Source organism: Festucalex cinctus, chromosome 21 (genome assembly GCF_051991245.1).
Source record: "Festucalex cinctus isolate MCC-2025b chromosome 21, RoL_Fcin_1.0, whole genome shotgun sequence".
Taxonomy (NCBI): Eukaryota; Metazoa; Chordata; class Actinopteri; order Syngnathiformes; family Syngnathidae; genus Festucalex; species Festucalex cinctus.
In genome coordinates, this window is record NC_135431.1 from 6,379,579 (window position 1) to 6,405,025 (window position 25,447).

The 25,447-nt window shown below is 40.7% G+C and overlaps 1 protein-coding gene across 2 annotated transcripts; it reads left to right on the plus strand.

Annotated features, from left to right (window-relative positions):
- Positions 1-1,023: 1,023 nt before the first annotated feature.
- emilin1a (elastin microfibril interfacer 1a) lies at positions 1,024-25,072 on the plus strand. Of its 2 annotated transcripts, XM_077510407.1 has the most exons (12): positions 1,024-1,345; positions 12,284-12,400; positions 15,777-15,952; positions 16,557-16,656; positions 16,745-16,853; positions 17,058-17,228; positions 19,008-20,285; positions 20,987-21,401; positions 22,381-22,506; positions 22,628-22,645; positions 22,743-22,877; positions 23,425-25,072. In XM_077510407.1, the coding sequence occupies exons 1-12, from the start codon at positions 1,236-1,238 to the stop codon at positions 23,742-23,744; spliced, it is 3,075 nt and encodes a 1,024-aa protein (XP_077366533.1). In that variant the 5' UTR covers positions 1,024-1,235; the 3' UTR covers positions 23,745-25,072. The 2 variants fall into 2 exon arrangements, with proteins under 2 accessions (XP_077366533.1, XP_077366534.1); XM_077510408.1 differs by lacking the exons at positions 1,024-1,345; positions 12,284-12,400; positions 15,777-15,952 and having other exon boundaries at positions 16,601-16,656; positions 16,750-16,853.
- The last annotated feature ends 375 nt before the right edge of the window (positions 25,073-25,447 follow it).

Consider the following 25,447-nt stretch of genomic DNA (forward strand, 5'->3'; position numbering starts at 1 on the left):
TTTGACACTGATATTTTCTCTTTTACTGCAAATGAATATCGGCTTGAAATATCGGTTGTATATGTATAAATGTATAGACAAGTCAGTAATGTTTCTGTTGCATTTAAAAAACAAACAAACAAAAAAAACTAAATGAACATTTTAGCTTGTTAGCAGATGTAGCGGTAATCACTAGGTGGACTGCGGGGGTCTCCCCGTGGACAGAACCCCCCCCCCAATATTAACTCATTTGCTCCCAAAGACGTATTTATACGTTTTTTTTTGTTTTTTTTTATGCTAGATCATACAGAAGCCTTGATGCAGCCTCTGAACTGAAGAGAACGCTTGAATCAAATGTGGTTATTACAAATACTGCCAACAGGTGGCAGCAGAGTATAAGAGATCAACTGGGGCCATGTTGCAAAAAGCTCTTTTCCCCACTGTTTTAAACAGATTTGTGAATAATGATTAATTATTCCATATTCCATATTCCAATGCTAATTGCTGCAAAACGGAAACAAAAAATATATATACTTTTCTTTTCCTTATGAAAGAAGAGATGCTAAACCTTTTGGTAGCTTCCACGTTTTTATAACAAATAGAACACAATATTCCGTGGGCCTTGCAAAATCAGTCAAAATCCAGTAAAACAGCTGGGAGTGAATGAGTTAATAAACACTTGAAATAACAGTTATGGTGAATGAGTGAGTGACTTGTAGTAGCCTGGCAAGGAGCATGATAGGAGCTTGGGGGGGGGGGCTTCAGAAAATATCCAAACAAAATATAACTGTGTGTTAGTGCTACTGGCGTCTGTCTCTAGCATAAATTCATAATCATTCTGTTGGTGCAAAGGGAGTTTATTTTGGATTCAGATTCACCTACTTTTAGTAACATTTTATACAAGGTGATGATGATGCCAACGAAATTGACAGCAGTAAAACAGCACACGTGACTGCAAGGGGGGGAGAGAGAGAGAAAGAGAGCGAGAGAGAGAGATGACGCATGAAAGTTTCCTTTAGTTTTCCCGGCGCCTGAGGAGGAGTAGTCGTCACACTACTACACTTCCATCCATTGAGCAACAGTTACAAGTTAAAAAAATGCACTTGACTGTCCTCAGAGGAGCTTCTCATCTTATGACGCCATCTTTATACAGCTGTCGATAACGGCGGAGGGGTTTTGTTTTTTGTTTTTGTCTTGGTTGGATTAACTTTACAACGAAGAAAGGCTGACAGGCTGCTGCTACACTGGACTCAAGGATGGAGACGTTGTTTTACCTGCTCGCCCTCGCCTTGGCCCGGCTGTCTTGGGGTCTCGGATACGCGGAGTCCGGAGTCCTGAGTGGTCAGAGGGCGGCGAGTCGACACAGGTAAGAGCACACGTACGCAAATTATTAATTTATCCTGAAGCATGGTATGTGTCGTCATCTTCGTCATCGGCGTCATCATCATGAGAAAAAAAAAAAAAAGTTCCTAATGATTTGGCCCTCCACTAAACGAAAGTGCTACCAAAAAAGTATTTACAGGTAAATGATGACGTTCTCGTCTTAACTTACTCACAAATTGACTTCCACGATGTGAAATATTGGCCTCTTTAGTTGAACACAGCTGTAAGTTAGCACAAATGGCAACAGGTGGATCCCCAGGTTAATTGCACCTTCTGCCATCTTGTGGAGCATTTAATTGTTTAATTGTTCTTCCTGCCGCCATACATGACATAGATAGATAGGCATCGATATATGAACAAAGAAATAAATAAAAATAAATAAATTAATTAATATTCCTCATCCCGACATCTATGAAAATAAATAAATAAATAAATAAATAAATAAATAAATCTTCCTCATTCCGGACATCTATTAAAAAAAAAAATCTTGGTACCCTCATATTGGTCCTTGGAGACGTCAAGCTTACGCTTCTCGTTCATCGACTAACATCTTCACACTACACGTGCAACAACTGAGAATACCGGGTGAATCTCTGCACCTCCTGAATGCTAAATGTCAGTGTCAACTAATTAATTGATTTATCGGATTTTGAAAGAAAGTCTTCACTTCCATCCCATAATTCAAAACCAGGGCATTACTTCAAATTTGCAGTTCTGGAAATACACAAACTGGAATTAATTATGATTTAGTTATGAGTTTGGTCCATAATCATCAGTCAAAAAATTGGCAAAAATGTTGAATATTGTTTTCCAAAATAAAGGCAAATTTCTTATTTTGTAAATACAAACATAATCAGTCTGCTTTAATACATAGTTACTGTTGAGAGGCTGCCATTCTGAGCATTTGGACAATTTTAAGTTTAACAATATGCCTAATTGAGTAATGAATAATCCAAAACAATTATTAATTTAATGATTGATACATTTGTCGAGTAATCATTGTACCTGTATTTTACTTACTGTCTTTTTTCATTTTCCAATTTGTTACAACTGAGTTCATAAGTCTTAAAACCCACCAGGTTGGGTCTTGTAGAAAGAAATATGGCATAAATCCAGAGTTTCTCAGGAAATCTATCCATCCATCAATCAATCCGTCTCTCCATCCGTTGTGAATGCTGCTTATCCTGTTCAGGACTCTGGGCAAGCTGGAGTCTCACCCTGCTGACTTAAGGTGAAAGGCGGGACAGATTTCTATATCACTCATTCCCAGGGCTGACAAATACAATTTTTATACCACTTATCCTGTTGATGGCTGCTGAGATCTGGAGATTCGTCTTCAAATTGAACTAACATACGTTGAATGTTTTTTGATTGCGTACCAAGAGCAAATCCACACAAGTACAGTAAGTGTACCAACTCCAAGGTGACATTCAAACATGGATCCTGTTGTAGTGTGCAGTTCTCACCAGTCGTACAAAAAGGCAAATTGGTGATTGATTTTTATATACAGTACCCAAATGCTCATGAGACTCATGAATGATGTGAATATGAGAGTGAATAGTTTGTCTCCATATGTGCCCTGCGATTGACGAATGACCAGTCCAGCTTGGAATCCACATTTTGTCTCAGGTTAGCTAGGACAGGCACAAACTGCTTGTGAAATTGGACAGATTAAGTGGTATAGAAAATGGATGGATGGATAAACAGGGGTGAATGATCCAGGGAGCCATTTTATAGTACTCATAATAACTGAACCGCCTCGGTTGTATGACCACAGCGTTTTTAGGGGTCAGCAAAGTGCTCAACTAGCCTTCCTGCTAGAAGTGTATTATTCTGGTAAATGTCATTTTTCTCGACATGAATTTGATGTGTGTTCTCAGTCGGGATGTAACCATAAGGGCAATATCGTGATATTGTGATATTAAAACTCCCACAATCATGTTCACAATATTTAAAAGGAACGCATCTGTTAAAAAAGTCAGGTTGATTTCCATTTGTGCAGTTCTAGCACCCTCTAGTGGCTAATTTATTAGTTCAATTTAATTTTCATTAGGGATGTTTTGTCCTTCCATGTTTAAAATCTATGCTAATTGTCAGATGAAGGGAAACCTAATTTGCTTGTGAAGCGATCAATTGTGCTTGCCAGAGAGAATCATTGAATGCCGTTTTAGTTCGTCGCGATCAAAATTTGATTGATGGCCTCATTCGCTTTGATGTCCTTTGATGTCCTTTGATGACGTAGGATGAAAGGAACGATAAAAATGATCGATCGAGGTCAAGAGGTCACGATCAAAGGCCTGGTATGACGTAGGATGAAAGGGAACGATAAAAATGATCGATCGGGGGTCAAGAGGTCACGATCAAAGACTTTTTGGATGACGTATGAAAGGAAAACGATAAAAATAAGGGTTAGGGTTAGGATTTCAAAAAGAGATGAAGTGTGCCTGTGTTCGATTTTTGACGATTCGATTTTTTTGACGATCCGATTTTTTGGGCGATTCGATTTTTTTTTTTTTTTTTTGCCGATTCGATTTTTTTGCCGATTCGATTTTTTTTTGCCGCTTCAATATTTCAATCTTTATTAAATATCACCAACGCCCCCATAATATCGTGATAATTATCGGATCGTGACATCCTGTATCGTTACATCCCTAGTTCTCACGGGAGGTTGATGAAATGCAGGGTCGCAGAATATTGTATATACGATTGTGTTTATAGTGGAAAAGTCCAAAGCCACTGTAATGAAGAATGAAGAAACATTTGTGGATAGGAATAGATACATGGAAATATATCTGTAAGATTAATAACTAAAGAATTTGATTGGCAATGAATGGACTCAACTGTGTTCATGCCCACAACAACGCAAGTCATTTTTTTTTTTTTTAAATGTGCAAGTCGCAAACCTCCCGGTTCACAGGTTTTTATAATGAGGTTCCACTGTATCTGTAACAGTTCCAATTTAAATTTCACGGGAATAATTACAATTTTGTAATGGCTCCCACGTTCCCTACTTGCGGAATGTCATTAAGATCACTCGTACGCTTTTTGTTTTGTTGTTGCCGCTCAGTAGTTGAGTTATTAGCTCGGTATAGAGCTTATTTCCCTGGTGCTGTGTGAAGACAGGACATGAAGTTTTGGGACTGGCGTGTGCATGTTGTGTCTGTAAATGAATGAATGACTAGCCGACAGTAAAGGATTATATTGTATTTTAAGTATATGCATGTGTGCGTATTTGATAATAAAAACGTATATCCACCACAACAAAATGACCGACAGTTTACAGAACTACATGTGGTGCACAGCTGCGTTCACGCATACCATATGTTTGCACTTAATGCGTGTATACGTGTGTGTGGCTGTACAAGCAAAGCTTCTGGAGGTTGAGCTCCAGCAATATGAGCTTCTATTAAGTTTCTCTCTGCACATCGCAGGAGTCTGCCGTTTGGACTTACTGAGTGATGTTACGTGATTGGGTGGCCTTTTTTGGTGGAACATGCTTGTGTGGGTTCTTGGCGACCACCAGATTACGTTCACAATTGCAAAATGTTTATTTCAGGTGAATTTGAGATTCAAATTTTCAGTGGTTGAGTTTATCTCATTCACTCCCAGCCATTTTCACAGAAGCAGTCCCATTAGCTCCCGGCCGTTTTACTGGATTTTGTCTTTTCTTTCATCAGGAAAAAAAAAAAGTATGTTTCTATCTGTTTCCGTTTTGCAGCAATTAGCATTAGAAGAGACCTAAGTTTCATCAGTTTTCACAAATCTATTCAAAATTGTAAGTAATTGAGCTTTTTTTCGAGATGGCCCTGGTTGATCTCCTTTGCGCTGCTGCCATCTGCTGGCCGTTTGTATAATAACTACCACTTCTGCAACCGTTCTTTGCAGTTGAGAGGCTGCATCAAAGCCTTCTGTATGCTGTAGCATAACCCCCCCCCCCCAAAAAAAAAACATATAAATGCGTCTTTGGGACACTTAGAACATAAAAAAACGTATTTATACGTTATTGGGAGCAAATGAGTTATGAGTGTCGATAGGTATGCAGTATCCTTGTTGACTGATGATCTGAAAGGGTCAGTGATGGATGAAAGGATGAAAGGAGGATGTCCCCTCAAAAAAAGAAAAGAAGAGCTCATTACCGGTTAGAGGATTAACAGTTATTAATATTGAAACAATGACCTTTTAAAACCATTGTTAATCGTCTGTTTTTCCACACAACCGATCCACCCATTTTCTATACCATTTGCTCGTAATAGTCTGTTGTGGGTAGCTCCAACCTATCCCAGCTGATCTTAGGCAAGAGTTGGGGTACGCCCTGCACTCATTACCAGCCACACTTCCATTCACATCTGTAGACATTCTACATTATTCAATTAACCTGACAGAAAGGTTTTTTTGGAATGTCATAGGAAACATTCGCAACCAAAGAAAAACACTGCTGCCTTTTCCCGCAATCAATCAAGACAAGAAAATGTTGACAAATGCCCAATCCTAATTTTGTGATTGTAAAAACACATGCACTGGAGCCGCTTTGTGATGAATTCCAATTGCGGTCTCATGGTTTGGACTGAGGTCACAATGCAAAATAGCTAACCTTTTATCATATTTAAGAAGAAAAGCTGAAATCTATCAAATCAGAAAGATTGTATTTCTGTGGTTTGTGTTGAGCACGCGGCCAAGGAAATGGAACAGCAAAATAAGAGACGCCAGAGAGATGAGCAAAGCCGAAATAAACATTGATTCTGAGTGAGTCAGAATACACTAGTCCAAGCAGAACCAGAGGACATGATAGGACCAAAATAAGAGGAGGGGAAAAAAAAAAATGTACGGAAAATATTTAGTAGAAGACAAACAGGCATGATGTTGGAAAAGTAATAAAAGAAAGGAAGAGACACTGAAAAGACTAGACAGGAGTGAAGCCAGTAGAAAAGGACGAGACGTGAGGGGTCTGCATAGCTGAGTCACTCTAAACTAAATGCACCACGAGCAAACTAAGATGAGAGCGAAGAATGCAATGCAGGTTGACCCTCTGACATCTGTTTGAACTCAAATGTTGTGTTTTGACAGATGCGTCTAGTAGGCTAAGTGCTAAAGGTGCTTGACTAAAGTGAAGACGTCCAGCAGGCGTCTGACAGGAGGACATCTTCTTGTCAGTGTCATAGTGATGAAGTGTGTGGGTGGAGTTGCGGGGCTGTTGGAATCCAGCTGTAAGAGGCCCGCTGCTCTGTTCTGGTTTATGGACTCACATGCAAAATAAAAAAAAAAAAAAAAAAAAAAAAATGAGTGCACCACCAGAGGCCAGTAAGGAGCAGTCATATCATCCCAGACAACAATCCTACCGATTTTCAATCCAGGATGGACCCGACTCTCAACTTAACTCATTTGCTCCCAATAACGTGTAAATACGTTTTTAAAAAAAAAAAAAATGTTTTAAGTGTCCCAAAGACGTATTTATACGTTTGTTTGTTTTTTTATGCTAGAGCATACAGAAGGCTTTAATGCAGCCTCTCAACTGCAAAGAACGGTTGCAGAAATGGTAGTTATTACACAAACGGTCAGCAGGTGGCAGGAGAGCAAAGGAGATCAAACAGGGCCATTCCACAGACGTACCACTCGCAACAGCGAACCACCAAAAGTGATTCAACCTGTCTACCTGAACGTTTTTTTTTTTTTTTTTTTTTTTTTACAGTGCTGCTAAGTCGATGGACATCTGTCATTTTGGGCAAGTCCCATCGCGGTCGTGTGTAAAAACGTGCCATTTTCCAGGTCTGCGATGTTTACTGCCGAGTGAAGTGTCGGAAGTGAGTCATTCTGTTTCCCTGAACGTGGAAACAGTTAGTGCTTAACCCCCATTTATATGATCATAACACACACACACACAAAAAAAAAGACATTCATGTCTCTAATCATTAAAAGAACACACAAAACCGCACATTTACTTCCATAAAAATGAAAAGAACATCTTAAGACTATGAAATTGTAGGCTGTAGTTTAGTTAGTGTCAAGCTAACCTAGCTAGCTTAGCGTCACAGTTCACACAGTTGTTGGAGATGATGAACCCCAATAGTTTCCTATGCACATTTATCGAACTCTTATTTATTAAATAATATATATACCCCCCCCCCCCCCCCCCCCCAATGACACAATAATAAAGAAATCACACGACATACCATCACAACAGCCACAAATCGATTACTGAGCACACCAAATTCTTTGCAGCACCGATAGGCCAAGCAATGTACCACGTTTGACCTCCATGGCACTTCCTCAACAATGCTGCCTCAGCCCTCATTAAGGCACAACAAGAACAACAACGGGTATTTTTCCATAAATGGTCAAAACTTAAAGCACTCCCCAGATGTCCCAATGCGGGGCTAATGCTAAAGCAAATGGCAGTAACATGGATGGTCTCTGTATATCTTTGTGACTGCCAGGCTAAACAATCAAAGAGAAGTTTACACAGTCATGCTGTCCCCTACATTTTGGAACAAGTCCAAACAGAGAATGGTGTGTGCGTGTGCACGCTTAAACCACAGTCACATCGGAGGAATGCGTGTTCTTCCATTATGTTCGCCCGCATGCAATCGCTCAAGCACGAGTGAGTGCACTCAAGCGTATATGTCTGTGTGTGTATAGGGATATACCTTTACAACGACACTGGAGGGAAGCTTGACCCGGGGTCAGAGTTCAAACACGGAGGCACGCCTCCTTTGGGAAGGGTCTCGAGGAGCTCATTGAAGTTGCTGTCAAAGCCGTCTTTGAAGGCAAATGAAAGATCTCACAACAAAAGGGACCGCTTAGTGATTTCTTTGTTGAAAGTATTAAGCCTCATTCCCCCATTTTTTTCCATTTCATTTACGCTCCCACTTGCCCTCTGCGGCTTTACCCACAATTCTCCATGCAATAGGGCTCTGAAAGATACAGCGTTTTGTGTGTGTGTGTGTGTGGGTTGAGCTGTCAGACTGTGACTGCGCCATGGTGTGCTCAGCCATACTGCCCGGCTGCTGTTTAACAGGGAGGTGGATTTTATGGATGCTCAGACAGGTGCAATTGTTCGACTCGTGCTGAGTTATGACCCTGCGAATACAAATAAGATGTCTGTCTGAGGGACATTTGGCAGATCAGTGTCTGCACGAGTGGTAATTGAGCTGTTTGAATGCATAAAAGGAGGGCAGACTTGAGTTTTGAGGAATTTGTAGCTCGGTGTGAAATATTCTCAGCATCCAATTGAAAGTTTCCGCATGGGTTTCCTCATTCTCCGGTCAAAGCAAACCTGTCGTTTATGCACTCTGGGTGGAGTAACCCTGAAAAGTAGGGCTGGGTTTAAAAATCGAGTAAACAATATTGAATTCATTTTCCTTTTCTAGCCCCAATATAAATTCATAAAACCATTAATTGATTATTTAAATTAGTGTTGTTGGCAGAGGCGCCGATACTGCATTAAAACAGTGGTATCAGTATCTGTGAGTACTCACAAGTAACATGCCGATATCATTAAATTCAAGGCTAATATATGATTTTGGATGCAGCATCTTGTGTCTTGCTCGTACACAACATTCACTGATATGTGATATGTTCACTGCATTCCGATCTAAGATAACCTATTGGCCCTTGAATGCTCTAAACCAATGGCAGGACAACTTTTCCATGTTGAGTAAAAAAAAAAAAAACACCCTTAAGTATCGGTATGGTATCGGTATCGGCCGATACTGCAAAGCTGCGTATCGGAAACGGTAGCGGGGTCTAAAAAACGGTATCGGAACAACACTAATTTAAATCTCTAGAATAGAATTTTAAAGGACGATTTTTTATTTATTTATTTATTTTTTTATCTTACTGTTTTCTTGAAATGTACTGTTCACATGAATTTCAACGTATTTTTTTTTTTTACATTTCTTAATTTAATTTATTAAGACAATTCAGAATCCTTTTAGTTTATATTTACAATTATTGAATGTGAATTATGAAAATATTTTTATCTAATCCTTGCTGATGTCAATGTTTGTGTAACACTTAAGTGATCATAACACGTATTATTTTCATGAATAAACTAAATCACTTGACCAGTTACTGCCTCCGCAAAATTGACTCTATTATTAAAATGTAATATTTGAGGAGTTTTTATCATGTCCTTGACATTTTAGAAGAATTGATGTCCCATCATGAATCGATATCGAATAGAACTGAAAGTGAAGCGAACTGGATCGGGAAAAATTGAAATCAAATCGAACTGAACTCTTGTGGATCAAAAATCGAATCGACTGGGGAAATTAGAATCGATACCCAACGAAACCCGTTTCGTTTGGAAGATGGACACCTTCATGGTTACAGAGGGTGAACTTTTCCATTGATGCCATATTGACTAATAAATAACTCCTTGTATCTGTGCTTTTGCAAATCCTCACCAAAATTAAATATTGAGTATAATTCTGCGAGCCATAGTCTTCCCTTTTACTGTGATTCAGTAAGTTTGATACTAGTTTTCTAAAACTTCCCCACAGTAGACAGCGCTGTACTTGTAAACAAATACTGTACAGTATATTTGCATCCTGAACATGCAAACTATTTGTGGGCAGTCGTTTCCTGTGCGGCTGCTGCGGTAAAGGAAACAAGGAGATTAGCTGCTGAATATGCCATTCATGAGCACAAACACACACAACCACCGCACCCTTTGCTTGTAACAAGTTTTGTCCTGACCATCCAAGAAAAATCTCGATGTCATCGAGGAACAGCGCTCTGGTGCTGTGAGGATCCATTTGAAATCTGATTGGGTAAAGATTGCTAATAGTTGCTTTGGCCTTGATTGGTTAAAGATTGCATTGGCCAGCATAACTGAGTCTGAAGGCACTGGGTAGACTACGAGTATTAGATTGACCGATAATTTAGGTCCACACCGATAAACGTGATACTTTCAGCCAGCAAGAAAGGTCTCACAAACCCCGACCGCCCTCCTCCATTATACACTCGTGGAACAGACGCCAAGATTCTTTCAGGGACTTTCATCAGAGCGATTTCTTTCCAGCTTTTTGCATTAATGTTGCTTTTACTGGATTACTGTATGGAATGCTCGACCTCACTCTGCTAAGAGCGAGAATAAAGCCAAAGGTGTCACCTGTTAAACAGCAAGCATGCACACTTACAGGGGTGGACGTAAACAAACTTACGGTGCTTTTTTTTTCTAGCACAGAGCATTCTCTCTCTCTCTCTCTCTCTAACAAACACAACAGAGCCAGACACACCAATTCAATGTCTTTAGTCGGCATCTTACAAATATAAATGCTCCTCTTGTGAATTCGGTGGCGCTAAAGTGTCTCGATGGAAAAATAAACGTCCAACGTGCTTCTCTAGACACTCCAAAGATGGAGGACGTTTTATGACTGTAAATGTATAGACATGTGTCTGTTATATGAGAGGGTGAAAAAAAAAAAAAGATGATTAGATGAAAGGCAGTCTGTTCTCCATCAACTGGGATTACGGTGCAAACTTGATGCTTATCTTCTGCCTCTGAGCCTCCGCGTCTATAATACGAAGATAATACGTTGCTCGAGGCAGCTCACTGAATCACTACGACCAAAACTACAGAGAGGCAGAGCACTTTTAGATTTATTGCAGCTGTCTTATTTTAGATGTTCCCGATTCCAGTTGCCTGTGTCCCATTTCAGCTCCTGATGGAGAAATTTCCCCTTCACTCAGAAAAGTCCAAAGCACACACAGGGAAACCAACCACAGAACATGATAACAAAGTTGAGCGGCAGCTGTGTTTATGGTTGCTAACAAAGGCTGATTATTCCAGAAGCAAGGTGGCAGACTGCTGGCTGGACTAGTGTGACATTAAAATGTGATACAAAAACAGCAAATAGTAAGTGACAGGCAAGCGGATTACAGTGATGAGCGGCAAATCTTCAACACTTGACTAGAGTTGGAGTCTTTAACGACATAATCTGCCAGTAATCTGAAGATGACCCAGGCACTCTAAAACTAGTACTCTTTCTGAAATTTTGTGCATTCATATTGTCCATGGTGTAATGTTTCTGAATTGCCAGTATGAGTATAAAAAAATTCTGCCTTTAATCAGTTTTGATTAATACTGTCTGAGATGTGTGTTGAATGTGTTAAAGTGTCAACCCAAAAATATTCTTTACAATAATATGCTCTATGCATGTTAACTAGTCTAGACACAACATTTTGATTAATATTACATTTGTGGAATATGAATTAAGCAGGAAAATCCACCCCTTTTTATCTCCCAGGGGGCGGCCATTTTGTCACTTGTTGGCGACTAAAAATGGCATCACAGTTGCTCAGGTAACGACCAATCCCAGCTCACCTGCTGTCTGCGTTTGGTCACATGACAATTACAAGCTGTGCCCTGATTGGTTGTGACCTGAGCCCTGAGCAACTGTAATGTCGACAGGAAGTGACAAAATGGCCACCCCCTGTGATGGATAGAACGCACGGACTTGTATGTGAATGGATTGAAAATAGGACCCTTGAGGGGGAAACCAGAGGGCAGCCATCTTATGTTGCCAGCTTTACTGACAACTTCTGTAGCTGTACTGTAGCTCAAAGAATTTAATAGTGTTCCAGCAAGTTGTAAAATGAATGCAACTAATCCGATCTCATCTGAGGCCAAAATATGCTCAACGTTGTGTTGACCATTATTTTTCATGTGTGTGTTTGTTGGGGAAGGCATACAATGATATCCATTGTTGAATTGGTGAAGTTGTCTTGATATGATCTGACATTTTCACTAGTAGACCTCTTGAATGTACAAAATAAGCATGGGTGTGATTTCACCTCAATTTGTTCTTGTTTTACTGGAAAACAGACTCGCCTTCATCAGGCCTGACTCGGCATTTATAGTAAATAGTCATCATTTGTCATTTCCTTCAGCCTGTGTATTTTTTTTTCTGTGTTATGATAGGAACTGGTGTGCTTATGTGGTCACCCGCACTGTTAGCTGTGTGATGGAGGATGGCGTGGAGACATATATCAAACCAGACTACCAACGCTGTACCTGGGGCCAGTGTCCTCGAGTGGCGTGAGTACCTATCACTCATGTGTGCACACAACACAGTGGAACTTCTGAGGCCAAACAAGCAATCCATTACGGGATGCCAATTTTTCCATTGGAATTTATGTAAATATAAAAATAGTCTACATTTTCCCATTTTAAAAGTATAATTTGAACATATAAGTAAACTTAAATACAAATAGGATGTCCTGATTTGGAGCCTCAAAACAGGAGTTTGCTATATCAAATATAGTAAAACAATCGTAAAAACTAAGATTATTTCAAATTAACATAACAGATTACAAATCGTAATCGGTGGATGTCAGTCCCCTGACCACCTACAGGTTTAGCAAGTTGAAATGGGAATTATGGCATTTGGTCTTCCTCATCTAACATGTTCTTCTCGACTGCCAATTCACACTATGGCAGTTGGAAAAAATATTCTTTACAATAAGATGCGCTATGCACGTTAACTAGTCTAGACACAACAATTTGATTAATATTACATTTGTGGAATATTAATTAAGCAGAAAAATCCACCCCTTTTTATCTCTCTCAGGGGGCAGCCATTTTGCCACTTGCTAAAAATGACATCACAGTTGCTCAGGTAACGACTAATCCCAGCCTACCTGCTGTCTGCGTTTGGTCACATGACAATTACAAGCTGTGCCCTGATTGGTTGTTACCTGAGCCCTGAGCAACTGTAATGTCGACAGGAAGTGACAAAATGGCCACCCCCTGAGAAGGCAAGCTAATCAGAGACATATTGTTAATAATATGAGACTTTCCATAGAAACCCAAAAGAAGCAAATCATTCATTCAAGTGATTTAGCATGATTTCTCAATCGCTATCTTGGTTGTATGTTACATCCACTTTTCTGTGTCCCCCCCGTGATTATTTGTAAATAGAGTATTTATTGGTCTTTTTTAACTTTTTTTTTTTGGGGGGGGGGGTGAAAATCAACTTCCACATATGACTTTTGATTTGTGTCATATTTGATACATCCGGTCACAATGCTTTAAATTTGTTTATCTGTCAAAAATATAATAATAATAGACATATCAAACATTAATATTTTCAAAAAATCTGTACATTTGCCACTTTTAATAAGCATAAATGTCTCAACTTTCAATAATTGGGGTGATCTTGCAAGGTCGTTGGAAAACCATCAGCTGGTTGATACTCCCCTCTAATGGATTATCCGTCCAATGTATGTGTCAGATCATATACATCAGGGTTTTAATGGGGAAAAAAATTACACTCATGAAATAGAGGGCTTAAAATGTCTTGTGTTTAATATGATACATAGTGTTAATTAAATTAACACTGCAGCCCATATTGAACCCCCCCAAGCGGGCTGGTTTTGGCCCAAGGGGTATATGTTTGAAACCTCTCCTTGAGAGGCTCATTTTTCCTGAAAATTCCTACTTCTACCTCAGGGGTGTTCCACAGTATTCTCTGCACGCTCAAACAAATATCTCTCTCCTCATTAACTTCCTGCCTTTTATTGCGCTGGCTTGTATTCTGTCTATTGGCTCCATCTCACCTCTTCCCGTTTGAGGATACTCATTTCACTCAACGTTGTTTTATTTTCGAACCACCTTTCAAGAGAGTCTGGTCAGAGAGGTGCTCGCTTGCGGTTATCCTGGTGCGTTGCCAAAACGTCACTATGCGCGCGCTCACACCGCAAGGGTTTGATTTCAGTGATGAAGTGCCGTATTCAAACCCACACATGCGTTACCGCGTAGACCAGGGAATATCCGGTGTCCTCAAGTCGAGGAACAAATTGACTATAGATGGGATGGATTTGATGATGTTCTCCAAATACGGATGTTACGCAATGAGAAATCATCCAGCAAACGCTCCTGATGTTTTTGTTGCTTCGCCCCTTTGATCCTTGTGCCTGCCTGAATCATCTGCCTAAATCTGGGCTGTGGCAAAAATGGATGACGGGAGCTTCATCAACCCGAAAATAATTTCACTATTCCTCTTTTGTCCTTTTTGTAATTGTTCTTCCACCCGCCGCCTCACTAGCTGCTTTTTATATTTCCTCTGAGAGCACGTTGCATCCCTTTTTCTCACGCTTTTAGTGCAGAGAGCTGGAAGATGAAGATATTTTCCATGTGCACATGATACTTTCAAGTGTCGCCCGTGAAGTGGCATTAAAAGGGAGCAACCTGCTAAACAATTACAGTCGAGGCTCGTTAACGTGTCTGGAGTTGCTGCCGTAAACCTTTATTGTGACTTCCGTCCAATTCTCGGCTCATTATTGCCGAGTTATTGAGATGCGTATGGCCCTCAAGCACAAGTTGGAGTGACACATTAATGAAGGGGAGAACTGGCCAAGATAAGCATTCTACTTTCCCCTACCACCAAGACATCGAGTTTTAGTATTGGCTAAATATAGCTGATATCTTGGAGAATGAAAATAGCAGGCAATGTTTACAACTCTCAACTCTGAATGGTTTCACCTGTCATCCAACTTGTACTGTTCCGCGCCAAAAAAACCTTGCCTATTTTTATTATTCAGCCTGTTTTAACGATGTGTAACAGCAGTCATCTCTCAACTTATTCAAACGCAATGTGTGGCGCGAGTTGTTATTGGCCTCACCCAAACACTTATCGGTTCCCATAATATGGGACCAGGAAAATCAACAGTGAGCATGAGGCAGATGTCATCGTTCAAGGTGATGTCATGCCCTTAAATATCCAAATGGATATGCTGATGTTATCCTCTTAAGGTAGTTTCTCACTGTGTGGTGAAGGGTTGCGAGTATTTGAGAATATAGTGAACGTTGTTTTCGTCAGGGTTCGTTAAAGGTGAACACCCAAAATACAACAAAAACCCAACCCCACTGAACCAAAACATGACAAGAAAAACTGTTTGCAACCATTAAAACTGTTTGCAAATCCCTGGTGAACATCTTTGCAATCATTTGCGACATTGAACAAAACCTGACAAAACAATATTTGTTACATTCGAAAACACTTGCAAGCCTTTCAGTATCCAATCACTCAAATACTATCCCCATTCTGGTCACAGCATTGATAAAATAATAAATATTTTATAGAGCAAGTTTTGTAAATAATAGAATGTGATAAGTTCAAACCAGTTGGCAATCCACTAATTCCATTTATTTTCATATCCGCTGCATGATACTTGCTCAATGCAACTATTTTTTCGGGTGGCACTGAGCGCTGCCATTTTGTCCTCTACCGTCCTCTAACATCAAAGTGCCCTCGGGCTCGCATTGCAAACGTCATGTGACCAAAACCATCAAACAGGGGAGCCGTGACGTTCGCAATGCAAGCTCGAGGCACCGTTGACAATTTCAGTCGATAGCAGGGAACAATAACGTAAAAAAGAAATATGACGTTATTGTTGTTCACCTGAATTCTCAGGTACCGGACATACAGGAGGCCGAGGTACAAGGTGGCTTACAAGATGGTGACAGAAATGGAGTGGAAATGTTGCCATGGATACTCAGGGGAGGACTGTCACGAGGGGCCAGTCAACGGTGGACGACCCCAGGTCACACAGACAGGCCACACACCAGGCAGCGGGCAGAGCGGAAATGGTAAACAAGTTGCATGCTACCAAACTTGAATAAAATAAGTAGTCGAAGCAAGTGACAGCAAATATATGTAAAAAGGAAACCATATCAAGAGTTCAAGTGTTCTTTAAGAGAAGAATCAGTAATCAAACGCTGTAATTGTAAATTACAGCCCTTTGTTTTGCATCGACATGATGCAATACTTTCCATTATCTGTGGCCTATATCAAAACCAGTGGAAACTGTCACACTGAGCCAGACAGCATTTGTACACAGCCGAAACCACACAATCTCAACTCAAGTCCAAAACGACTTCCTGGCCCATCATGATCTTTACTTCCAAACATGGACGCACCAAGACAAAACCAAACAAATCTGGGGAATAAAAGGCAGGTTTGGCCGGATAACACAAATATTTTGCAGAGACATGAACATTTTGTTGTTGTTGAAATCATTGAATTTTTTCATCACTTTGTCAGTGGAGACTTAATGACACTTCACATCCAGACTTTTGAACATCAAATATTCTTCTGATGTAGAAGCAAATTTGCCAATCAAACACAAAAAAAAGGCACTTGAGTATAATGTAACCAGTCTTCCTATGCCTGTTCTACTTTTTTTGTAAACAGGTGACAGTGAAAAGGTGAGACAGCTGGAAGAAACAATCAACGGCCTTACCAAAGACCTCCACAACATACAGACCTCCATTCATGATCTGAACCAGAAGTTGTATGTGAACGTGCTTTTTAATCCAATGCATTAATGCCACATTATGCCTCTTTTATGAAAAGTAATGTCAACTTTTTTTCCTGTATAGTTCAGTTCTAAACGGAGCTATCGTGCCAGCTGATTCAGCCCAACCACACATGAAGGAAACCATCAACAACATCAACACAAAGCTGGACCATCTGTATAATAGGACACAGGTAAAAAATAATAATACAATATTTGTCTAGTGTATTGCATTATATTATCCAATAATGATATTATTTGCATTTTTCCCTCCTAAAATAGCCAACAAAGTGTAGATATACAGAATGTCACATGAACAATAAGTCAAATATTCTGGACACGATATAATTGAATATTTAAGGCTAGCATAAACTTTGTGATTTGATTTGTTTGTTCAGGTCCATGATCAGACCCTGCTCAACATTAACAACCACTTAGAGAATGGAGGTGGTAATGACCTGGATGGAGCCGCTGTAGTGGGACATCGGGGGAATCAGCTGAACACACTCAAGGAACAAATACTGACAGAGCTGGAGAGAAGGGTGACTCTGTCCTGCTCTGCCTGCCAGGTGAAGCCAGATGTACTAAACATAAATAAATGTCAGGATCAGATTAACGTCAGGTGTTTTTTTGAAGGACCTGCTTATTTATCCAAGTGACTCTCTGCTGCAATATCAGCACTTATTCTGGTATCAGGTAGTGTAAAGTAATGTATCGAAGTGTTATGGAGATCTGCTATCTTTTTCCCTAGAGGGCGAGGATGACTGTATAAACCCATTTAAAGCCATAACTTTCCTCTCCATAAACATTGAGTCACTTCTGCCCTCATTCACCTTTCATGGTTCCCCGCAAGAAGGCTTGTGCCTGTTAATTGCCTGTGAGTGCCCCTCACAAGCAGGGTTGCATCAGTTTGAGTATTAGAAGTAATAAAATCAAATTATGCCTAAAAAAAGTAACTGCATTTCCTGTAGTAAATAACGGCAATGTATAGCGCCCATTTTCCACTGCACTGTACCAGCTCGACTTTTGGTACAGTTTTACTCACTATTAACTCATTCACTCCCAGCCATTTTCATGTTCTATTGCTATAAAAACATGGAACCTACCAAAAGAAAAATGTCTCTTCTTTCATCAGGGGGGGGAAGTACGGTATATTTTTTTTAATCTGTTTTTATGTTTTGGAGCAATTAGCATTAGAATTAGCTGAGTTTCATCATTATTTACAAACCTGTTGAAAATACTGGGAGAAAAGAGCTTTTTGCAACATCTCTTATACTTTGCTGTCACCTGCTGGCCGTTTTTTTTTTTGTAATAACTACCATCGCTTTAAGCGACCACTTCAGGTCAGAAACTGCATCAAAGCCTTCATACAAAAACTCTAGCAAACAAAAACCTAAAAAACGTATAAATACGTTTTTGGGAGTGAATGAGTTAATGTGTTTCCTTTGGAAAAGCGTCTATAGACCATGTGTCAGTCACTGTTGGCCATTATGGAAACAGATAAAGAACAAAATGCAACAATTTATTTTTAGAAATCATTGCAAGTACATTTTCAAATGATCACTCTTATTGTTTTGGTGCAAGAACTGTCACTTGGCAAAGACATACGTCAGCTCAAGCGAAACTAAAAAGTTGCTCTCTAGCGACACCTGGTGGATTATGGCTTTTGAGACTCTCAAATCACATTTTTTAGTTTCTATTTTTAGTTGAGGCCCCACTGAATGGATAAATTGGGCAAGCGTGGGAAATGCACCTCAGATGTACAGTGCATCAAAAAATATTAAAAATTATTATAATTGGAGTCAATAGAGCCAAACATTGGACAAATACTACGTGTACTATAAAAAGCTATCTCCCACATATAATAATGACAATAATTTAGAAATGATGGATGGTGCCATTTTTAACTTCAACATGTTTGGACAATCTGGGTGAAATTTCAGCTCTCAGTGATTTTTTTGATATGATTTATCTATGATGATATTATAAATAAAAAGCAAAAAAAAAAAGCCAAGAGTTGGACAAATACCGCACGAGGGTAGTGGAAAATCAACCACCCCAAAATGAGCTGATACTGTACAGTGTCAAAGTGGCAAAATGTTTTCCAAAACGGTTAGCATTTATTAAAACTGATTTTTGACGTCAATGGCACTGAATGAGTGTACAGCGTGACATAAAGCAGAATTCCCTACAGGGCAGAAAAAAATGAAGCGAGAACACGCCAAGCACTTTCTAGTCAACTCATTCAATAATTTTGAAAGTTCTTGCATGAGTAATCTCACAGAACACTTCCAAATGAAAGTCAATACTGTGACAATAGGAATAACAGTCTTTTTCTCTTTTTTCAGGCTGGTGTTGAGGATCTAAGGCGACAGCAAGAGGCGGACCGAGAAAGAGTGAGAGCCCTTGAGAAGATGATCAGCTCCATGGACCAACATTTCAGGCAGAGCCTGCAAATCATTCGCAGTGAGACGGAACAGTCCCAGACGTGCTGCAACACGGTCACTGAGCTGGACAAGAGATTGTCAGATCTGGACGTCCAAGTCACCTCCACTTCCAGCAAGTGTGACATCATCAAAGGGCGACTGGATAAGGAGCTGGCTGGAAGTGTGGGAGGAAAGGGAAGGGTGACAGAGGACAGGATGAATGGCAAACTGAGAGAGTTGGAGAAGAGGGTGAACAACACTGTGAGAAAAACAGAGCAGAGGTGTATTAACACTGGCAATAATTTGAAGGATAGTGTCCAACGAGATGTCACGCAACTACGAAACATGGTCCTCAGTCAGCTGGATGATCATAGCTTCAAAATGGGAAAGCTCGAGCTCGATGTGGCCGTTCTTGGAGACACTGTAACTGACCACAGTCGACGTTTAAGCCAGCTAGAGAACGTCACAACCTTCCTGGACAGAAGTTTAATCGCGACTACAAAAATGTGCAATGACACTTGTGGGCGCAACGGAAAAGGCCATAAAACTGAAGACACCGTAAAAACGTTAGAATGGAGAGTTGTGGCTAACCAAGGGGAAATCCAGAAATTTAACACAAGATTAAATGATTTGTCTGTGTCAGGTGACTCACTGGCAGACAGGATCATCAACCTAACAGATGATGTCAAAAAGATCATTGCCGTGACAGGCAAGGACGGCGAGAACTTCAACAGGATAGTCACGGAGGTTGAAACACTAAGCCAGGATTTGGAAGACTGTTCTATTTGCAGGAATGTGCAGGAAGACTTACGTTTGCTGGCCAACTCCACCACAACGGGCCTCAACAAGTGTCAGAGCGAGCTGAACGATGTACGCCGAAAGGTGGACTCGGGTGAAACGGCGTGCTCGCAGGTGTGCTCAAACCTCCAGGAAGAGGTAGGGCGACTCAGAGACGAAGTGGAGAAGAGCAGTCAACTGTGCCGAATCAACATCAACGATGTGAGGAATCGCTTAGACGGTCACACTGACCACAATGGAAGATTAGGAGGGGATCTGAAGTCCATCCAGGGAGAGCTATCTAAGGTCATGGGCACATTCCGCTCCATTAACGACACTCTGAAGAGCATGGACACCATTATAGAGACGCATGGTTACACCATAGATGATCTGACTGACACTCAGGACGGGATCCAGTCTGAGGTAAAATGAATTGGGCATGACACTGACCGTTGATTTTGCTACGACTGTACTTGTTTTTACCATGAAAGCGACCAGCAACCTCAAAATAGTTTAAGGGTATGCTGGCTTTCAATGTGGAAAACCCTTCTTGGTCAAACTGGTCACACAAAACCCTCCAAATTGAGTTGTGGGTTATTCATTTGACCCAACTTTATTATTTAAATAAATATCCCAAAAGGTTGTGCCGGTTCCAAGCAACCCTACAAAATTGGGTTGGTCATTCAGTTGACTCAACTTTGACCCAAGTTTGGTTTTAAATATAGAACCCAAAATGTTGGGTCAGTCCCTTTTTGACCCAGTTTGGGTTGACCCAACCGATTTTAGAGTGTCAGATGGCGAGTGGGTTTGATTCCTTACTCAAGGGCACCTTGACAGTCAAACGGCAGACTAACAACTAGTTGCCATTTTGCAGTTTGTTTGCAGCACAAATCTAACGCTGTTTTATCAAACTTTAAATAGCCTTTAAGAATGAAACACCATTTATGGCAGCAGTGTCATTGCTGTCAGGATGTTTTATGTGTTATTTCACTGAAGTGTATGGACTGAAACATTTTTTCTTTATGGACTGTAACAGTTGTTTTGGCTTTGAGATTCGTCTCTATGCGACCACAGAATAATAGACTTTTGTATCACACACTCAGCACGTCTGTTTTCTCTTACAGGTGGACAATTTGAAGAACGATCTCGCTGAGCATGTCGAAGACTCAAACGTTCGATTCGGCAGCCTCGGCAAAGACATTGAAGTGATCAGGGGCAACTATGTGACGGAAGTCGGGGAATGTCGGCGGGCAAGCGACGGCCTGGAACGCCGTCTCGACAAGCTCGACGGACTGTGCGGACGCTTCGACTCTTTTTCGGAGAGTTTACGGAGGATCAAAGAGGGCCTGAACCAACATGTCTCTGGCCTGTGGAGCTGTGTCAATGGACTCAATGTAACAGTCACATCTCAAGGACATCTGATCGATAATATCCAGAATGTCCAGCTGGAGAAAGTCCACTCCAAAATACACAGGCTGAACTCATCTTTGCTAGACTTGACGAAGGAGTTCCATGATTTCATACGTCAGGATTTCATGGGTAAGACTTAGAGGATGCGGGGCATGGGATCTGACTTTTGGACAAGATATAGAGCTTGGTTAATGGGAGGCAGTTAGGGGATGCAAAAAATAAATAAAAAAATCGACCAAAGAAAGAATCTGGCCTGTCAAGACTCACTTAAGAGGCTATAAAGTCCGAAGTGTGTGAAAGAGGAGTTTTTGTAAACATCAGGGTGAAAGACTTAGTCACACTAGGTTAAAGTTCACAGATTTCTTGGCATACAGAAAAAGTTTCAGGAATCTCCCTCAAGCCATCACTTAACAGTAAGAAGAGCGTTTGTCTCTTTTTTTCCACTTCAAGGAGGAGTTTGTGATTTTAAAAATGCTAGCATGATTTGAATGTGGCCTCACTTATTTAATCTCTCCCCCTCTTGAGTCTCTGACCAGAGACACCTCTCACTAACAGGCATGCGATTGTGAAAGTGCATATTTGTGATCAAGTCACAAAGAACACGTCTAGCGTAAACGAAATAGCAGCACGAACAATACTAAGCTAGCGCTAGAACTGTAAACTAGCCAACGTTAGCCATAGCTGCTACGTTGATAGCATGACTTCATTTAACCTATAAAGTCACAAAGAACACATCTAGCATAAACGAAATAGCACAAACAATACTAAGCTCGCGCTAGAACTGTAAACAAGCCAACATTAGCCATGGCTACTATGTTGATAGCATGACTTCAGTTAACCTATGCGATTATGAAAGTGCATATTTGTGATAAAGTCACAAAGAACACATATCTAGCGTCAACAAAACAGCAGCACAAGCAATACTAAGCTAGCGCTAGAATTGTAAACTAGCCAACATTAGCCATGGCTGCTACGTTGGTAGCATTTCAATTAAGGAGAACCTGGAGAAAATTCACACATTCAAGTCGCTCCCTTTGATCCATATCCCCCCCCCCCCCAAAAAAAAATGAGCCAGAGAAAAAGAACTTGAATTTTTCCTGTGCTCCAGGTCCACCTGGTCTACCGGGCCCCAAAGGTGAGCGAGGGCAGTCTGGGCCACAGGGAGTTGCGGGACCCCAAGGAAAGTTGGGGCCTCATGGTGAACAGGGCAAACAAGGACCACCTGGACCACCAGGTAGATAACTAAGCTGTTATCACCCTTTTGTCTATGCGTTCAAGAACTGGTTTGCAAGTTTATTTACATTAATCGGATCCTAATGTAGTAACTCAGTTTTTGTTTTCATCTCATTTTCCAGGTCTCAGAGGTGAACAGGGTCAGTATGGATCTAACTAAACATCACGTGAAAGCTCCCATTACCGATTCTTCTGCTTTGAACTCCTGCTTCTTGTCTGTCTTCCCCCCCACATCAGGTCTCGCAGGGTCCAACGCCCACGTGCCACGACTCTCATTCTCCGCAGCCCTCACCAGGCCCATGAGGGGCGTAGGAACCATCGCTTTCAACGAAGTATTTGTTAATGAAAATGATGTCTATAACCCCAGAACAGGTTTGAATTAGCATATTTTCTTTTTTAAGTGACGACACCACAGTGGAACATCCCAAATCAACCCTAAGCAATTCAAAATTAGAGCTGGGGGTTCAATAACTTTAAACATCTTTAGATGAGACAGCTAATTCACGTCATCCTTGAAAACGATCTATTTCCTAAGATGCGCCATGTTTTCATGTAATTTGATACATGGGAGCCAATTGAAAAGAGATACAATGCTGCCATCTGCTGGCCTTAGTTAGGTTTTTTTTTTGCACCCCATTCACAAAGCAGAGCTCCACAAGACGTTGCGCTGTCCATTGAGGGGGGGAAAAAAAACGTAGTTGACGTCAATAGTAATTCCTACAAAAACAATTGTGACCTTGCTTCATGTTTTGCTTAAAACACGTCTGAATTTATTTACGTTGGTCAAACTAGATCCAGTTTTTTATGGTATGTCACAAACTTATTTTAATCCAGCCTGTTTGATTTCCCACTAAATGTTCAATTTTGTGACTGATATTTACGCGTTGTAATATCTTAAAGTTCTTTTTTTGTCCCGCAGGTTATTTCACAGCTCCAGTGAGAGGGAGGTACTTTTTCAGCGGAATCCTGACCGGCCATAAGAATGTGAAGATCGAGGCGGTGCTGTCCAAATCCAACACCGGCGTGGCTCGAGTTGACTCGGCGGGATATCAGCCTGAAGGCCTGGAAAAGCCCATGGCGGAAGCAAAACACATCCCTGGCGCTCTGGCCGTCTTTAACATCATCCTGCCCATGGAGGTCGGGGATACGGTCTGTATCGACCTGGTCACCGGCAAGCTGGCGTACTCCTCGGAACCCTTGACCATCTTCAGTGGCATGTTGCTGTACGAGAACGTCTGATTGGATGCACATTTCTAGAGTGTGGACTCTATAAGCAGGCAGTTACGGAGACTGAAATGATCCAAGAGGGTCTCTTGAGAGCATACCAGTGTTCTTTCAGGGAATTGCATATTTTGAACTTGAGTCATCAGGCGTAAATAAAAACGCTTCCACTTTTGAACCAATCATTTGTGCTCTGCAGCTTTAACTCATTTGCTCCCAAAGACGTATAAATACGTTCTATTTTAAACATTACCAGTGTCCCAAAGACGGATTTATACGTTTGTTTGTTTTTTATGCTAAAGCATACAGAAAGCTTTGATGCAGCCTCTGAATTGAAGATAACGGTTGAAGCAATGGTAGTTATTACAAAAACGGCCAGCAGGTGGCAGCAGAGTATAAGAGATCAACCAGGGCCATGTTGCAACAAGCTGTTTTCCCCACAATTTTAAACAGATTTGTGAATAATGACGAAACTGAGCTATATCCTAATGCTAATTTCTGCAAAATGGAAACGGATAGATAGAAATATTGCTTCCCCCCCCCCTGATGAATTAAAATCAAAATCAGTCAAAATCGAGCAAAACAGCAGGGAGCAAAGGGGGTTTGTTTCAGTGAAAATGACTGGGAGTGAATGAGTTAAGGAGTTTTTTTCCCCCCCATAAAAAGTGTTGAGGTCTTGATATAAAGTACAGAAGCTACTTGAATATTAGAAAGTGATATCGTACCCCTCAGGTGCCTTTTTAATTAAATGAAGGGGGGCTACAAGAGTCATAAGAACTGGGTGTTCCCACAGCATACAATTCATTCATGTTTTTGCCATTTTCACACGCATTCTTCTCTCTCATGATTGCTATTCTTTTCATGCCGACGTTTGCAATTTGACCACAAGCGGATTCCGAGAACCATGATGCAGGAAGCCAAACTGTCCTACAAAAACGCAGAGGGAAATAAGTAGGCGTGTGACACAGAGCAAAAGTGAAGTCGTCCACAGTTCATGTGCTGGAGACCACAGGATGAGATAGAGGAAGGAGCAGGGCAGAAAGGGGCAAAGATGGGGAATTCTGTGTATTGTTGTAGACCATTGAAAGCATAAATAAGTTGTCATGGTGGGTAAGCTATTATTTGTATTATTTTCCCTTGATAAAAATATCCCCTTGTCATTCATTTTTGAGAATGGGATTTTTTTTCTCAAGGAATTGTACACTCTTGAAGGAATGTAAATATTTTTTTAAAACATGTTATCATATAATATTTGTATGTGCTACCACTTCACCTTGCAAGGTACTGTACATGTTTTTATATGTTGTGTAAAATGTGTGCCAAATACAAGATACACTTACACATGAGCTATGGCAGTATGCATTTCTGTCACTTTTAGTGTACAGTTACCATTTTAGAGCGTTTGTAGGGGAAGAGACTCACAACAAAGTAACAAATGATTTAAAATTTACTCTGTCGTTTGCACAGCAGTGATTAGAACATGTCATCACGTGGTTAAAGCTAGTTACTCTCATGATACAGTAACGCTAAACTATTGCGTTTCTTGCTCTGCACTACAGTGCCATCCCGCGGCCAAAGACGGAAGTACAGATATGGCTGCCCACTGTGAATCAATACACTGCACATACATACTTGTTTGTGTGATAGTAATATACTCTTCGGGAGAAGGAAAACGGGCACTTTGCTAAATACTTTTAATAATAAATGACAGCGCCGTCTCT